The sequence below is a fragment of the Oncorhynchus mykiss genome, chromosome 10 (assembly GCF_057628025.1).
Source record: "Oncorhynchus mykiss isolate SJ-2025 chromosome 10, ASM5762802v1, whole genome shotgun sequence".
NCBI lineage: Eukaryota > Metazoa > Chordata > Actinopteri > Salmoniformes > Salmonidae > Oncorhynchus > Oncorhynchus mykiss.
In genome coordinates, this window is record NC_143031.1 from 33836562 (window position 1) to 33855022 (window position 18461).

At 41.9% G+C, this 18461-nt stretch overlaps 1 protein-coding gene across 1 annotated transcript; it reads left to right on the plus strand.

Annotated features, from left to right (window-relative positions):
- The first annotated feature begins 246 nt into the window (after positions 1-246).
- acat1 (acetyl-CoA acetyltransferase 1) lies at positions 247-17273 on the plus strand. The gene is made up of 12 exons (XM_021618132.3): positions 247-430; positions 810-857; positions 1005-1122; positions 8448-8543; positions 8635-8735; positions 9147-9290; positions 9485-9635; positions 9815-9910; positions 10233-10346; positions 15974-16038; positions 16633-16790; positions 16921-17273. Exons 1-12 carry the CDS (start codon positions 380-382, stop codon positions 17039-17041), a joined length of 1263 nt encoding a protein of 420 aa, XP_021473807.3. The 5' UTR covers positions 247-379; the 3' UTR covers positions 17042-17273.
- The last annotated feature ends 1188 nt before the right edge of the window (positions 17274-18461 follow it).

Genomic DNA, 18461 nt, shown 5'->3' on the forward strand with positions numbered 1-18461 from the left:
CACTGTATATATATATACTTTTTTTCTATTGTGTTATTGACTGTACGCTTGTTTATTCCATGTGTAACTCTGTGTTGTTGTTTGTGTCGCACTGCTTTGCTTTATCTTGGCCAGGTCGCAGTTGTAAATGAGAACTTGTTTTCAACTGGCCTACCTGGTTAAATAAAGGTGAATTTTTTTTTTGCCCTTTTGTCTGTGGTAGATTCCTTTAGATAACTACAAGTTGTGAATCGTTTTTACTACAATGACCACAATGCGCACTGACGTTTTGCAAACACACCTCTCGTTCTGATTGGTCCATTGGGTTGGCGCTGTACTAGTCGGCTGAAGGTGAAATAGGTCCAACTTTGCGAACAAACCTCCGTTGCAGTTCAACATTATGTCATCAAGTGGACTTTTAACCATGCGTTCTCAAATTTGCAAGCGTTTGGTAAGTGGGGGTGACCAAAATCAATGTGGGCACTTCAAACGGGAAGCATTCCTTCTCATTTTTATCGGCCGCATGCACATGCTAGCTATTGTTGTTTTGACAGCCGGTTACGATAGAAAAGGCCTGCCTTGTAAACTTCGCTATCTATCTGATATAGTTAACTAGCCACAGCAATCCCTGTAATGTGTTAGCTTGCTATATATTGTTAGTTGACTCCTAGAAATATATTGCTCTATCTACACCGCAATAATAGCAGTAGTAGCTAATCAGATTGCTAGCTGGGTGAATGTGGCATAACGTTGTCGTCCCCCCTCACACACTGACCGTTACAAAACAGTACCTAGCTGCTAATAGGTATATCCCTCCTCTGCCCTTGCAGGCTCACAAGTACCTGTCAAGGACATATTCAACTCGCCCTTCTTTAAATGTGAGTAAGTGACTGAAATGTTTTGGAACATAATTTACCCTTTTCAGGATCTTTGCAGCTAACTTGACACATTGAACTGACTGAGTGAAAGTGAGAATGTAGTAAGCTACTCAAGGGTTTTTGCCAAACTTTGATGGGTCATTTCAGGAAGTGGTCATCGTCAGTGCCGTCCGCACCCCGATGGGGTCCTTCAGAGGGAGCCTGGCAGCCGTACCGGCCACCAAACTGGGCTCCATCGCCATCAAAGGAGCCATTGAGAAAGCAGGTATGGAAGTGATATGAAGACTTTACGTAATTCCATTAATTCACAGTAAAATGATTGACAATTAGATGCATGTTTTGACACCGCAGTAGTGCTGAGCGATTAGTGCTTTTTGAGGTCGATTTGATTGTTAAAAAATAATAATGGTTTTTGGTTTTGATATATTTTTTTAAAGATATGCATTATGTAGGTTGTGTGCTGTGACACATACTAAAACGGTTAACAAAAGTCCATTGATGGTAGTGACTGCCCATTATTGCTTGTTGCTTGCTAGCCCTCATTATTGCTTATTGCTTGCTAGCCCTCATTATTGCTTATTGCTTGCTAGCCCTCATTTATTCACATTACTTTAATACAATATTTAGGTTGTGTATATTACATTTGTTTTGTTTGATGACTTTATTATTTAATTCCAAGTCATCTTCTCATCTCTATAGAGTTGCTGTCTGACAAAATCACAATTTTAGTTCTTAAAAGTAAATAAGGCATACTTTTATCACTGCTGAATACCAATTATCAATCACTTAGATCATGTATTTTCTGGTAGAGATACCTTGCGAAGCAACTGCTCTCTATCCCTTAATCGCACATTCTTCTGTCTCTTTTACGTAGCAGGTGTAAAAGTAACATAGACCGGATAAGTAGTTGTACAATAGATTATGGTCATTGTCGTTAATTGTCAAGTTTTCTGCACTAAAGTATTGTAGAATATCAAATCAAATGTATTTATATAGCCCTTCGTACATCAGCTGATATCTCAAAGTGCTGTACAGAAACCCAGCCTAAAACCCCAAACAGCAAGCAATGCAGGTGTAGAAGCACGGTGGCTAGGAAAAACTCACTAGAAAGGCCAAAACCTAGAAAGAGACCTAGAGAGGAACCAGGCTATGAGGGGTGGCCAGTCCTCTTCTGGCTGTGCCGGGTGGAGATTATAACAGAACATGGCCAAGATGTTCAAATGTTCATAAATTACCAGCATGGTCAAATAATAATAATCACAGGCAGAACAGTTGAAACTGGAGCAGCAGCACGGCCAGGTGAACTGGGGACAGCAAGGAGTCATCATGCCAGGTAGTCCCGAGGCATGGTCCTAGGGCTCAGGTCCTCAGAGAGAGAAAGAGAGATTTAGAGAGAGCATACTTAAATTCACACAGGACACCGGATAAGACAGGAGAAGTACTCCAGATATAACAAACTGACCCTAGCCCCCCGACACATAAACTACTGCAGCATAAATACTGGAGGCTGAGACAGGAGGGGTCAGGAGACACAATATTAGCCTGTTGGAAACTACAACTCCCTACTACATCGCATATTTCGGGCTTGATCTGATTTATTTCTCTTACTATTGTAAAATACATTGTGTCCATAAAATGTATATAGTATGTATAAGCTGGAGGTAGAAGCCTAAGTGTTGTCTGTTTACTCCAAATAGGGGAGGGGCGGTAGGGTTGGTGGAAAATTATATATTTTAAATGTATCTATCCTATCTACAGTGCATTCGGAGAGTAGTCAGACCCCTTGACTTTTTCCTTATTTTGTTACTTTACAGCCTTATTCTAAAATGGATTCAATAGTTTTTCACTCAATCTACACACAATACCCCATAATGACAAAGCAAAAAAAAAATGTTTAGAAACCTTTGCGCCGTTCATCTTTCCCTCGTTCCTGACTAGTTTCCCAGTTCCTGCCGCTGAACAACATCCCCACAGCCTGATGCTGCCACCACCGTGCTTCATTGGAGGGATGGTGCCAGGTTTCCTCCAGACGTGACGCTTGGCATTCAGGCAATAGAGTTAAATCTTGGTTTCATCAGATAGAGAATCTTGTTTCTCATGGTCTGAGAGTCCTTTAGGTGCCTTTTGGCAAACTCCAAGCGGGATGTCATGTGCCTTTTACTGAGGATTGCTTCTGTCTGGCCACTCTACCATAAAAGCCTGATTGGTCAAGGGGTCTGAGTACTTCCCAAATGAACTGTATAGTGTGTGTGTGCCTCTGGGATAAAGTCTATCATGCTGGCTGCACAGAGTCTGATGTGTGTGTATATACACTACTGTTCAAAAGTTTGGGGTCACTTAGAAATGTCCTTGCTTTTGAAAGAAAATCACTTCTTTTTGTCCATTAAAATAACATAAAATTGATCAAAAATACTGTGTAGACATTGTTAATAAAAAAAAAAATTCATGGAATATCTACGTAGTCTTATCAGCAACCATCACTCCTGTGTTCCAATGGCACGTTGTGTTAGCTAATCCAAGTTTATAATTTTAAAAGGCTAACTGATCATTAGAAAACCCTTTTGCAATTATGTTAGCACAGCTGAACACTGTTGTTCTGATTAAAGAACCAATAACACTAACCTTTAGACTAGTTGAGTATCTGTAGCATCACATTTTATTAGTCATGTGAAATGCTTACGAGCCCCTAACCAACAATGCAGTATAAAAAATAAATACGAATAAGAAATAAAAGTAACAAGTAATTAAAGAGCAGCAGGTAAATAACAATAGCGAGACTATACGGGTGGTACCGGGTCAATGTGCGGGTGCACTGATTAGTTGTCATTATATGTACATGTGGGTAGAGTTATTAAAGCTTTATCTTGGCCAGGTCGCAGTTGTAAATGATAACTTGTTCTCAACTAGCTTACCTGGTTAAATAAAGGTTAAATAATATTTTTATTTTATTTTTTAAAGTGACTATGCTGATAACAGCAGAGTAGCAGTGGTGTTAGAGTGGGGCAATGCAAATAGTCTGGGTAGCCATTTGATTAGGTGTTCAGCAGTCTTATGGCTTGTGGGTAGAAGCTGTTTAGAAGCCTCTTGGACACAGATTTGGTGCTCCGGTTCTGCTTGCCGTGCGATAGCAGAGAAAACAGTCTATGACTAGGGTGGCTGGAGTCTTTGACAATTTTTAGGGCCTTCCTCTGACACCGCCTGGTATAGAGGTCCTGGATGGCAGGGAGCTTGGCCCCAGTGATGTACTGAGGCAGAGCAGTTGCCATACCAGGTTCAGCTGTAGAACCTTTTGCGGATCTGAGGACCCATGCCAAATCTTTTCAGTCTCCTGAGGGGGAATAGGTTTTGTCGTCTCCTCTTCACGACTGTCTTGGTGTGGTTGGACCATGTTTAGTTTGTTGGTGATGTGGACATTAAGGAACTTAAAGCTCTCAACCTGCTCCACTGCAGCCCCGTCGACGATAATGTGGGCGTGCTCGGTCCTCTTTTTCCTGTAGTCCACAATCATCTCCTTTGTCTTGATCACGTTGAGGGAGAGGTTGTTGTCCTGGCACCACACGGCCAGGTCTCTGACCTCCCTATAGCCTGTCTTGTCGGTGATCAGGCCAACCACTGTTGTCATCTGCAAATGTAATGATAGTGTTGGAGTCGTGCCTGGCCGTGCAGTCATGAGTGAACAGGGAGTACAGGAGGGGACTAAGCACGCACCCCTGAGGGGCCCCAGTTTTAAGGATCAGCGTGGCGGCTGTGCTGTTACCTACCCTTACCACCTGGGGGCGGCCTGTCAGGAAGTCCAGGATCCAGTTGCAGAGGGAGGTGTTTAGTCCCAGGGTCCTTAGCTTATTGATGAGCTTTGAGGGCACTATGGTGTTGAACGCTGAGCTGTAGTCAATGAATAGCATTCTCACTTAGGTGTTCCTTTTGTCCAGGTGGGAAAGGGCAGTGTGGAGTGCAATAGAGATTGCATCATCTGTGGATCTGTTGGGGCAGTATGCAAATTGGAGTGGGTCTAGGGTTTCTGGGATAATGGTGTTGATGTGAGCCATGACCATCCTTTCAAAGCACTTCATGGCTACAGGCGTGAGTGCTACGGGTTGGTAGACATTTAGGCAGGTTACCTGAGTGTTCTTTGACACAGGCACTGTGGTGGTCTGCTTAAAACATGTTGGTGTCACAGACTCAGACAGGGAAAGGTTGAAAATGTCAGTGAAGACACTTGCCAGTTGGGCAGGGTATGCTCGCAGTACACATCCTGGTAATCCGTCTGGCCCTGCAGCTTTGTGAATGTTTACCTGTTCAAAGGTCTTACTCACATCGACACAGTCTTCCGGAACTGCTGGTGCTCTCATGCATGTTCCAGTGCATTATACCTCGACGCGAGCATAGAAGTAGTTTTGCTCGTCTGGTAGGCTTGTGTCACTGGGGAGCTCTCGGCAGTGTTTCCCTTTGTAGTCTGTAGGGCTTTGCAAGCCCTGCCACATCCAACGAGCGTCAGAGCCGGTGTAGTACGATTCAATCTTAGTCCTGTATTGACGCTTTGCTTGTTTGATGGTTTGTCGGCGGGCATAGAGGGATTTCTTATAAGGTTCCGGGTTAGAGTCCCGCTCCTTGAAAGCGGCAGCTCTAGCCTTTAGCTCAGTGTGGATGCTCCCTGTAATCCATAGCTTCTGGTTGGGGTATGAACGTACGCTCACTGGGGACGACGTCATCGATGCACTTATTGATGAAGTCCATGACCTGATGTGGTGTCCTCCTCAATGCCATCGGAGGAATCCCGGAACATATTCCAGTCTGTGCTAGCAAAATAGTCCTGTAGTTTAGCATCTTCTTTATTTGTCCACTTTTTATTGATCTAGTCAGTGGTGCTTCCTGCTTTTGTTTTTGCTTGTAAGCAGGAATCAGTAGGATTGAATTATGGTCAGATTTGTGTTAGGAGAATTATGTTCTCATGTTCATTAACCAATTAAATTAAACTACTCAGTCTGCTCTATCAGTATTTGTAGGATACTGATAGAAATGAAAGCAGACAGAGGCCCAGCCTACTATAGTCAAACGTTTATTAACGGAACGTTCTGGCGTACACAGTACAAAGACGTTAATTTTATAGTGACACACATACTTCCACACAAAACATTAGGTATCCGACGCCCACACTGTCCTGCTACCCAGCCAACAGAGATTAGGGGAGTCAGGGAGAATAACTTCTTTCCGCCCTCCCCCAAGATAGGGAGACCCTGGGAAGTTCTCAGTGCCCCAGTCAAGGTCGACCCCGAATCTTGCTCAGACAGTCTGTTATCACGATACTAGGCATATTGTCTCCAAAACATTAATTCTGACCAAAAACTACACTCCCGGATATATAATTCTACTGACTAAACCCACACACAGCATTAAAATAATCCAATGATTCTAATCAATTTCATACAATCATATGGTTTCAGAGTTATGGTTTCCGAGTGTAATATTCTAATCATTTATTAAAACATATCCCATTAACAATTTGCCAAGTGGAGTGAAGGTGGTCCAGAGTAAAAAAAAAAAAATCCTCTGGTGGCACATTTTAACATGCTTTACCAAAGAAATTTGGTAAAACAGATTTAAGTTTCCCTGCGTTAAGTCCCCGGCTACTAGGAGTGCCGCCTCAGGGTAGAGGTTTTCTTGTTTGCTTATGGCGGAATACAGCTTATTCAATGCTGTCTTTGTGCCAGCCTCTGACTGTGGTGGTATGTAAACTGCTATGAAAAATACAGATAAACTCTCTCTGTAGGTAGTGTGGTTTACAGCTTATCATGAGATACCCTACCTCAGGCGAGCAATAGCGCAAGACTTCCTTAGATATCGTGCACCAGCTGTTTACAAAAGTACATAGCCCGCCGCCCCTTGTCTTACCAGACGCCGCTGTTCTATCCTGCCGGTACAGCGTATAACCAGCCAGCTGTGTGTTGATAGTGTCCTCTTTCAACCACGACTCCATGAAGGATAAGATATTACAGTTTTGAATGTCCCGTTGGTAGTTTAATCTTGCGTGTAGGTAATCTATTTTATTCTCCAAAGATTGCCCTTTTGCTAGCAGAATGGAAGGAAGTGGGGGTTTATTGGATCGCCTTCAAATCAGCATTAGTGGGTTCGATTACAGGCTCAAAATGGCCAGAATCAAATACCTTTCTTCTGAAACTCGTCAGTCTGTTCTCGTTCTGAGAGATTAAGGCTATTCCATGCGAGAAATTGCCAAGAACCTGAAGATCTTGTGCAACGCAGTGTACTACTCCCTTCACAGCGCAAACCGGCTCTAACCAGAATAGAAAGAGTAGTGGGAGGCCCCGGTGCACAACTGAGCAAGAGGACAAGTACATTAGTGTCTAGTTTGAGAAACAGACGCCTCCCAAGTCCTCAACTGGCAGCTTCATTAAATAGTACCTGCAAAACACCAGTCTGAACATCAACAGTGAAGAGGCGAATCCGGGATGCTGGCCTTCCAGGCAGAGTTGCAAAGAAAAAGCCATATCTCAGACTGGCCAATAAAAAGAAAAGAAAGAGCAAAAGAAGCAAAAAAAAAAGCAAAAGAACACACACTGGACAGAGGATCTCTGCCTATAAGGCCAGCATCCCTGAGTCCCCTCTTCATTGTTGACGTTGAGATTGGTGTTTTGCGTGTACTATTTAATGAAACTGCCAGTTGAGGACTTGGGAGGCGTCTGTTTCTCAAACTAGACACACTAATGTACTTGTCTTCTTGCTCAATTGTTGCACCGGGGCCTCCCACTCTTTCTATTCTGGTTAGGGCCAGTTTGCGCTGTTCTGTGAAGGGAGTAGTACACAGAGTTGTATGAGATCTTCAGTTTCCTGGCAATTTCTCGCTTGGAATAGCCTTCATTTCTCAGAACAAGAATATACTGACAAGTTTCAGAATATATATATATTTTTTTTCTGTCCATTTTGATCCTGTAATCGAACCCAAAAATGCTGACGCTTCAGATACTCAACTTGCCTAAAGAAGGCCAGTTTTAGTGCTTCTTCAATCAGAACAACAGTTTTCAGCTGTGCTAACATAATTGCAAAAGGGTTTTCTAATGATCAATCGTCCTTTTAAAAATGCTAAACTTAGATTAGCTAACACAACGTACCATTGGAACACAGGAGTGATGGTTGCTGATAATGGGCTTCTGTACGCCTATGTGGATATTCTATTAAAAATCAGCTGTTTCCAGCTACAATAGTCATTTACAACATTGAGAATGTCTACACTGTATTTCTGATCAATTTTATGTTATTTTAATTGACAATTTTTTAAAAATTTTCTTTAAAAAACAAGGACATGTCTACGTGACACCCAAACTTTTGAATGGTAGTATATATGACAAACACACACTCACATGATTTATCTCTAGAGAAACTTCTCAATGTGCGCATTGAGCTCACAAAAAAACGAACAAACATGGAATTCAAATAATTGAACTGACTTAATCGCTAGGCAGTATACAGCACAGTTAGGCTAGTAAAATATTGTACATTTCATCTGAAAGGAGGTGTCAACTGCACAGTCAATTTGTTTTATCTGTAAGGGTATGTATATTGTGTGATGGTGGCCAGGTATTCCAGTTGAGGAGGTGAAGGAGGTCTACATGGGAAATGTACTGCAGGCTGGGGAAGGACAGGCCCCTACAAGACAGGCCCTGCTTGGTGCAGGTATGTTTAGAAACACACACATATATATACACACACACACACACACACCACATTATCAGGTGTGCTAATCGACTGCTACTTACCCCCCCAGGGCTGTCCCTCTCCACTCCAGCAACAACAATCAACAAAGTCTGTGCCTCTGGAATGAAGTCTATCATGCTGGCTGCCCAGAGTCTGATGTGTGGACACCAGGTACAGTAACATAACAGCTCACTGTGTTACCATAACATGACTTGACACCAGACTTAGCTGCTATTACCCCTGCTCTGATCATCTGCAATATCACTGTGTTACTCAGTTTGCCAAAACATTATGGTAGGTATGCCCATATGAGGTCATGGAAGAACACTGGATTTTACTACATAGAGAAGAATAAAACCCTAGTGGCATTGCACTCACAGAATACAGATGTGCGGTGAAGGTCATTGTGACCTAAATATAACCATGTCGTTAATCTTTATCTAATAAGCCCATTATTTTTTGATGGAAAGGGTTGCATCATGTAACATAGGAATAATCTCCTAAAAAGTGTTCAGGTTTTTGCTGAGAAACAAATCTGGTTGCTTTCATTTTTGTTTCTCCCACTAACTCTGACTGTGTCAGGATGTGATGGTGGCAGGCGGTATGGAGAGTATGTCCAATGTCCCCTATGTGATGACTAGGGACACTCCATCCTACGGAGGCGTGAGGATGGAGGACCTCATCGTAAAGGACGGCCTCACTGACGTCTACAACAAATTCCACATGGTATTTTATCACTGTATTAAATATTTAAATAGAGCAAATGTTCTCTATAGGAGTGTATGTGTTGGTGGTGTTGCTGGCCGCTGTCCGGACATTATTATTTCCATTAATTTGGAGACAGAGTAAGCAATGGTTAGTAGTTGAGTTCTTGACTTTTGAAGAGGATATAATGTGTTTTAATGGAATTTAATGTGTAGGGAAACTGTGCAGAAAACACAGCCAAGAACAGCCAGATCAGCAGGGAGGAGCAGGATGCCTACGCCATCAGCTCATACAGCCGCAGCAAAGCAGCATATGAATCAGGAGTGCTTGCGAAAGAGATTGTCCCCGTTAGCATCCCCCAGAGAGGTAAAGGATGGTATCCTATAACATATAACCTCAATAACTAATGTGTAACTAAATAAACTAAACCAAACCATGTTACCTAATGTGTAACTAAATAAACTAAACCATGTTACCATGTTTATCCATAGGTGTATTATCAGTGGTCAGATGCATGTAGCTGACACAATGTTGTTCCTCTGCAGGCAAGCCTGATGTGGTAGTGTCAGAGGATGAGGAGTGGAGGCGTGTGGACTTCAGCAAAGTCCCCAAACTAAGAGCGGTGTTCCAGAAGGAGAATGGTAAGCACCGTAGTCCAAGTTGATAGGCCTCTGAACTGGTGTCTGCTGCATGTTTGCTTATATATTACTGAGTAGGAGGGCATCTGAGCTTACAGAAGCCAAAAATAGATGTCTGTTTTTTCAACTCTTGGTTCGATATCCTTTTTTCATGGTAGCCCAAGGTAATCCATGATAATGGGCATAAAGAAAACGTCTTCAGAAGTAAAACTACTGTGAACGGTGTTTGCATAAGGACCGAGACAGACTCAAACATTCACTGATGTGCTTGAGAAAACCTCTGTGTGCAGATTAAGTTGATTCTGATTGGTGATTTGGATTCCAGGCACGGTTACTGCAGCCAATGCCAGCACGCTGAACGACGGGGCCGCCGCTCTGGTTCTCATGACGGTCGACGCAGCAAAGAGACTCGGCGTCACCCCATTGGCCAGGATCGTCTGTAAGACACCACCCCCCCACGTAGCCCAGTACCAGACTGTAGTTACATGATGCTATGGCACATAGTGTCTTTGTAGAGATGACAATCTAGGGGGATTCCCAGGAACATCATGAACTTTCACCTTAAACCTCTTAGAGCTACCCCCTACTTTTTTCAATTTCCGCCCGAAGACATACCCAAATCTAACTGCCTGTAGCTCAGGCACAGAACCAAGGATATGCATATTCTTGGTACCATTTGAAAGAAAACACTGAAGTTTGTGTAAATGTGAATTGAATGTAGGAGAATATAACACAATATATCTGGTTTAGATAATACAATGAAAAAAAAACATAAGATTTTTATTGTTGTATCATCATCTTTAAAATGAACAAGATAAAACAAACATTCAGATAGGATGATGGGGACAATTTCAGTGAAAAACATAAGAGGGCAACAGTACTTGTGCAAAGTTTCAGAATGATAACTTCCAAAATGAGTGTGCTACATGACATTTATCATGAAGTCACCCAGGTGTCCCACACAAGTAGTCCAAATGTGGCCAAATTGGTGAATTTATACATTTTGAATTGAATAACCATATACCCCCCCCCCCCCCCCCCCCCCCCCAAAAGAGAAGAAAACAAAAAACATTTACAAAATAACACTTTCAATATTTGGAAGACCCTCAGTCCTCTACAATATTGTGCTGCTGATGCCAGGTGCCATAGCACATCCATGCCTGCAGAAATAAATTTGGGCAGATGAACACCACTTGTGGCAGGAGCTGGATGAACCAGCTTGAGTGGGGGATGAACACATTGGCACTGGGGGCTCCCATTCGGAATTCAGTGTCACTGTGAAAGAAAATGTTCAGTTAGAATAGTTTCACATATGAGCCCTGTATGAACAGGTATAATAAACAGATATGTATGGAGTACAGGGAACATAAGGTTGAATATATTATTATAGACCTGCTAGATCTACAGTCTCATATTATGACATTTCACCTAGATCTACTGTCTCATAATATAATAGACAGACCAGCTAGATCTGTCTTTATTATATTACAACAGACCAGCTGTATATACTGTCTCCATTTCACTTTGGCCATTGTTGTGGGCCTGCCCTCCCCTCAACAGCCTCAAATAGGCTATTTAATTTCACAAATAATATTTTATATTATTAATTTCAAACAACGGCATTAGCATGAGGAGAACTTACCAGTCCAAAACGATGTCCTCTCTGTTCAAAAAATATTCCTCCATTTGGGAATCGCTAAATGAATCGTCCTCCAACAATCTGTCTAACTTTCTCGATCAATTTCTTCTAAAATTGTGTGTACATCTGTATATCTAAGATGTAGCTTTCCCTGACTTAGTCGCCATACTGATTGATATATAAACAGTTGGAGATGCGCTTTACCAAAACAATTCTGTGCGTAACATGCGTGGCTCCTTCCGGTATGAATCTTTAATGGCGAATGAACTTCTTTACACCGGAGTTTACTACATGGGTTGGTCTTCCAACACATAAACATTACATATTGCCATTTACCTCAGCTCATTGGCTATCTACCCAGCTAGATTTCAAGACGATCAGTGGTCATTGGGTTAAAATACAGTCAATCAACGAAACAGCGGGCAATTCATTGTGCGGGCATTCATTGTGTAACAATGAGCATTAGGATTGCAAACAGAGGAAGATTGTCAAAGGTAAACAATTTATTTTATTGCAGTTTGTGATTTTGTTACGCCTGTGCTGGTTGAAATAGTTGTTTTTTATGGGGCTCTATCCTCAGATAATCGCATCATATTCTTTCGCAGTAAATCCTTTTTTAAATCTGACAACGCAGTTGGATTAGCAAGATTGTAGGCTTTCGAAACATGTGAGACACTTGTATTTTCATGAATGTTTAATATGACTATTTATGTAGCGAGAGAGGTTAACGGTGCAATATGCAGAAATCGCTCTGGTTGATAAAATTCTAATAGTTCACCTGATTTCATTTTGTGATAAAACAAACAAGTTTAGTGTAGAGAATCATTGTGCCATCAAAACCGCTGTGAAATATATTTTCATTAACCAAAAATGTTGTACAATGCATTCGGCAAGTATTCAGACCCATTGACTTTCTCCACATTTCTACACACAATAACCCATAATGACAAAGCAAAAACAGGTTTTTAGAAATGTTTGCAAATGTATTAAAAATAAAAAAAACATGTACCTTATTTACAAAATTATTCAGACCCTTTTCTATGACACTGGACGTTGAGCTTAGGTGCATGCTGTTTAAATTGATCATCCTTGAGATTTCAACAACTTGATTGGAGTCCACCTGTGGTAAATTCAATTGATTGGACATGATTTGGAAAGGCACACACCTGTCTTTATAAGGTCCCACATTTGACATTGCATGTCAGAGCAGACACCTAGCCATTAGGGAAGGAATTGTCTGTAGAGCTCCGAGACAGGATTGTGTCGAGGCACAGATCTGTGAAAGGCTACCAAAACATTTCAGCATCATTGAAGGTCCCCAAGAACACAGTGGCCTCATCATTCTTAAATGGAAGAACTTTAAACAACCAAGACTCTTCCTAGAGCTGGCCCCCAGCCAAACTGCGCAATAGAGGGAGAAGGGCCTTGGTCAGGGAGGTGACCAAGAACCCGATGGTCACTCTTGACACAGCTCCAGAGTTCCTCTGTGGAGATGGAAGAACCTTCCAGAAGGATAACCATCTCTGCAGCGCTCCACAAATCAGGCCTTTATGGTAGTGGCCACACGGAAGCAACTCTCAGTAAAAGGCACATGACAGCCTGCTTGCGTTTTGCCAAAAGACTCCTAAAGGACTCAGACCATGAGAAACAAGATTCTTTGGTCTGATGAAACTAAGATTGATCTCTTTGGCCTGAATGCCAAGTGTAACGTTCGGAGGAAACCTGGCACCATCCCTACGGTGAAGCATGGTGGTGGCAGCGTCATGCTGTGGTGATGTTTTTCAGTGGCAGGGACTGGGAGACTAGTCAGGATTGAGGGAAAGCTGAATGGAGCAAAGTACAGAGATCCTTGATGACAACCTGCTCAGGATCTCAGACGGGGGTGAAGGTTCACCTTCCAAAAGGACAACGACCTTAAGCACCCAGCCAAGACAACGCAGGAGTGACTTCGGGACAAGTCACTGAATGTCCTTGAGTGGCCCAGCCAGAGCCAGAGCCTGGACTATCATCTCTGGAGAGACCTGAAAATGGCTGTGCAGCGATGCTCCCCATCCAACCTGACAGAGCTTGACAGAGCATGAGAGGATCTGCAGATAAGAATGAGAGAAACTCCCCAAATACCAGGGTGTGTCAAGCTTGTAGCGTCATACCCAAGAAAAATTGAGGCTGTAATTGCTGCCAAACGTGCTTCAGCAAAGTACTGAGTAAAGGGTCTGAATACTTATGTAAATGTGATATTTTAAAAATTCTAAAAACCTGTTTTTGCTTTGTCATTATGGGGTATTGTGTGTAAATTGAGGGGAAACATCAATTTCATCCATTTTAGATTAAGGATGTAAAGTAACAATGTGGATAAAGTGAAGGGGTCTGAATACTTTCCGAATGCAAAAGGTCAAAGATGAAAGTAAACTTATTTTTTTTCTTTTTAAATGACACTAAAAGGGAACATTGTTACATCCAATGCCTCTTTGCCTGAGACTGATGCCACGTAAGTGCCTCTACACGCGTATACACTCTGTTTCGGGGAGGACTGTGGAGGGGTCTTGGATGGTTGAGGGGCAGCTCTCAGGGGAGCTTTGATGGTTGCTGGCCTGGGGGTTGGGAGCTTAGGCCGGTGGCTGAGAGGTTGCTGGTTCGGGTTGTTAGGGTTCGTTCCTTACGTCCTTCTTTGTCAATCATTGGTGAAATTAGCATTATTATTATTATTATCTTTAATTAAATAATTCCAAAACCTTTATTAATGCAATTGCAGACAGAAGTTGACAAACAGGAACACGCATGCATGTTTCTGAGTAATTTCTGCATCAAACAAAAGGTCTCAAGTTGTTTTATAAAACCGAAGTCCCGCCTTAGTGTTGTCACTGACTACGTCATTACATTTTTACTCCTGAGACCAAAACCCTGCATCCACAGCTGTACAAACATAGAGTTTCAGTGTTTATCTAAAAGCTAGGCAATAATTGTCCCCTCCCCAAAGTTTGATTTATTGTGGAACGTCTGAGTAGTCTCTTATCGCCCACACTCCCCTGCAGAGTTCTGTCTCAGTCACACATTTCTAAGATGGGTTTTCTTTATAAAAGAGAGAAAGAAAGAGCAAACAACTTGGTCCACAGTTGTTTGCTCTTTCTTTCTCTCATAAAGAAGACCCATCTTAGAAATGTGTGACTGAGACAACTCTGCAGGGGAGTGTGGAAGATAAGAGACTACTCAGACTTTCCACAATAAATATATATATATATATATCTCTCTCTCTGTAGTCTAGGACCCTATAAATGTAAGGAGGGAGGGGTCTGATAACACCTCCCCTTCTATTAATATAACATAAGCATAATCAATTATTCTAATACATCAAACATTTGTACAGCCCCAAATCATGACCGCTAGGTGAATCCTGACAGGGTCCCCGATTTGCTGTGCTCTTGGGCGGGGTGCTTGACCCTGGTTGCGCCTGTGGGTCGTTCTGGATGGGAGTGTATGCTAGATGACCGACTGTAATGTAAATGTTGAGTGACTTCACTGCACTGTTTATTTATTTATTTTTAAATCAATAAATTAAAGCATAGAAATGGCGCACATAGAACAGATCTACCGCTTCTTAGACTTGCTTTCAATGAGTGGCAGATCACATTTCTATGTGAATTTGGTCCGGTCGCCCAAAAAGTTACATATTGCAGCTTTTAATAACACATTAAAAATCTGCTATTCATTTTACAATTCAGGTTAAAGTGATACGTTTTATAAAGAGCAGTATTTCCCCTTTATGCATTTAGCCACTGCGCACTGCCGCTGCTAAATCGTGGCCGCCACTGTGGGATGGTTAAAACGTTTTCAGTGTAAACTTGCACAATTAAAACCAGATATAAATTATGTAGGAAAGATAATAGCAATATATATTTTTTGGGGGGGAAGTTCTTATAAACATCAAATTAAAAACTAGCCAGTAAAGGAGAATGTAAAATTCAAAAAATGGCATGGCATGGGGCCTCCCAATTTTTATTTTATGTTTTGAGTCACTCCGGTAGTCTAAGAACAAGGCATGCCATGGCAAAATGTGTATAATTCCAGGAAATTTGCAAACAACTAAATGTTTTCTTTCCTGCCAAGAGGGCCTCTAAAACCGTGCCATTGGCCATACCCACTACCATGCCCCCCCCCAAATGTCAATCACATACCAGTAATTTTTAGAATGCCGCGTGATGCTGCTAATCAGTTGTTACCGCAGCTAGCTGGTCCAGCTGTTGTCTCTACAACGTCCTGTATTACGATTGAGTCTCATTAGCGATGTTGACCACAATAGCAAAAACATTAGTAAAATAAAACTTCTTCACGTATCTGAAACGTGTGTTTTTTGGATTATGATCAAGTTGCAAAGTTATGGCTTAAATATTACATGTTGCTCATTTAAATAAAATGTCTTCATTTTCCAGCTTTTGCAGATGCAGCTACCGCTCCCATTGATTTCCCCATCGCTCCTGCCTTTGCTGTACCAAAGGTGAGTCTGAGTGTTAATGGGAAATCTCTAAATGTTTAAACTCCCTATTCATCTCCAGCACTACCCCCAATATCAACATATGTGAAAATACAGCATTTTTATGTTTTGTAGTACAAATACATTTTTACCCAGTCGTAGGCAATGCCTACTCATCATTGGTTGAAGTCACATGATGCATACCTGATGATGCCATTGGAAAATTGTATCTTCCTTTATCTTTTTGACTACAAAACATAGAAACATGCCGTTTTCTCATACAGTATGTTAATGTTGGGGGTAGTGCTGGAGAACTATATAAATTAAATTTGTATTTTATTTTTTATGTCCCTTTAACAAAATGACTGCTGTAGTGGTTGTTTCAAGTGTCTTGTGGGTCTCATCACTGTACCTTTTTAGATAATATGGGTTATCAGAGATCGGGACAGTAACATGACTCATGAATATAGCTTCTCACGGTGAAAAAAGCATCTGTCTTTGTTAAATTTAATTGAATGACAGCACATATTTGCTGTAAATGATCACGTATTCTCAGTCAACCTCTGTAAAATAAGTGTGAAATTTAAATAAATAAATGTACATTTTTATGGTCCTCAGGTCCTGGCAGCTGCAGGGCTAAAGAAGGAGGACATTGCCATGTGGGAGATCAACGAAGCCTTCAGTGTTGTGGTTCTGGCCAACGTGAAGATGTTGGACATCGACCCCAGCAAAGTCAATGTCAATGGAGGAGCTGTCTCCCTGGGACACCCTATTGGGTAAGCAGCATTGCCAGAGAGTGCTATGCCAAAAAAATCCTGATGATGAACAAATAAAAGCCTGATAGTAAGGGAGGGAAAAGCCAAATCTTTGTGATGCTTACTTTCTGTCATTCTGTCAACCTCTCAGGATGTCGGGGGCGAGAATCGTGGGACACATGGTACATGCTCTGAAGTCTGGCCAGTATGGCCTGGCTGGGATCTGCAATGGTGGTGGTGGAGCCTCCTCTATCATCATCCAGAAGTTATAGGAATCTTTTCTCTTCCCCTTAAAGGTTATTAACAGACAAGCATATAAACTGCCTGAACTGAGCTGTTAAAACACTTTTGGATGTACTTGTCATGTTTTAGACTATGCCTTATCACTCTCGATAATATGTCTGAAATGAACAACCTCCAGTCTGGCAGCCTTACTGGTCACCTCACGTACTGAACTAATATTATAACTCCCATGTTTAAGTCACTCCTGTTGAATGTTTGTTGCAAGAGGCAATTTTATATTTAACTTTTCGACTGTAAAGATTAATAAATAGTTTATGAAAAAAGAGCCTTCTATCTTTGGTTTCTTGTCTTCATTGTTATACATAACCGATCCTTACTGTAAATGTGTAGCCACTAAACAATGACCGTTTTGGTTGAAAGAGCTTTTCATGATAAGATGAATCGTGTCAAAACATAGCGGTTTATATCATATGTCATGGTAATATGATTTACAATTAGATGCACACATTTTCTGAGGCCAACCCAAGAACACTTGGAGAGATGTCCAGGCAGAAATGACAGAGCTGCCTCAACTTGAAAAACATCCCCTGAACCGATTGAGAACATTCTTCAATGGCATATGCTCCTTATAGGAAGTGTCACGTAAGTGGATACATGTTTATGTTTTAAAACTTTTGAATAAGACAAAAAATGGGTGTCTGTCTGCCTATAATAGTCAGAGGCCTTGGCCACAGATTAAAGTACAGTGCTTTCGGGAAGTATTCAGACCCCTTCACTTTTTCCCACATTGTTACATTACAGCCTTCTTCTAAAATGGATAAAACATGTTCCCCTCAATCTACACACAATACCCTATAATGGCAAAGCAAAAAGAGGTTTACACATTTTTGCAAATGTATTAAATATAAAAAACGATCGCATTTACATAAGTATTCAGACCCTTTACTCAGTACTTTGTTGATTCACCTTTGGCAGTGATTTCAGCCTTGATTCTTCTTGGGGATGACGCTACAATCTTAGCACACCTGTATTTTGGGAGTTTCTCCCATTCTTTGCAGATCCTCTCAAGCTCTGTCAGGTTGGATGTAGAGCATCACTGCACAGTTATTTTCGGGTCTCTCCAGAGATGTTCTAGGCTGGGCCTCTCAAGGACATTCAGAGACTTGTCCCGAAGCCACGCATGCGTTGTCTTGTGCTTAGGGTTGTCCTGTTGGAAGGTGAACCGTTGCCCCAGTCTGAGGTCCTGAGCGCTCTGCAGCTGATTGGTGGAGTGCTGCAGAGATGGTTGTCCTTCTGGAAGGTTTTCCCATCTCCACAGAGGAGCTCTGACAGTCACCATCGGGTTCTTGGTCACCTCCCTCCCTTCTCTCCCGATTGCTCAGTTTAACTGGGTGGCCAGCTCCAGGAAGAGTCTTGGTTCCAAACGTCTTCCATTTAAGAATGATAGGG

Coding starts and splice junctions, on each gene's coding strand:
- acat1 (XM_021618132.3), top strand. CDS start 380: ATGTCATCAAGTGGACTTTTAACCATGCGTTCTCAAATTTGCAAGCGT. Junction 1,123..8,447: donor AGGAGCCATTGAGAAAGCAG/GTATGGAAGTGA, acceptor GATGGTGGCCAG/GTATTCCAGTTGAGGAGGTG. Junction 8,736..9,146: donor GTCTGATGTGTGGACACCAG/GTACAGTAACAT, acceptor TGACTGTGTCAG/GATGTGATGGTGGCAGGCGG.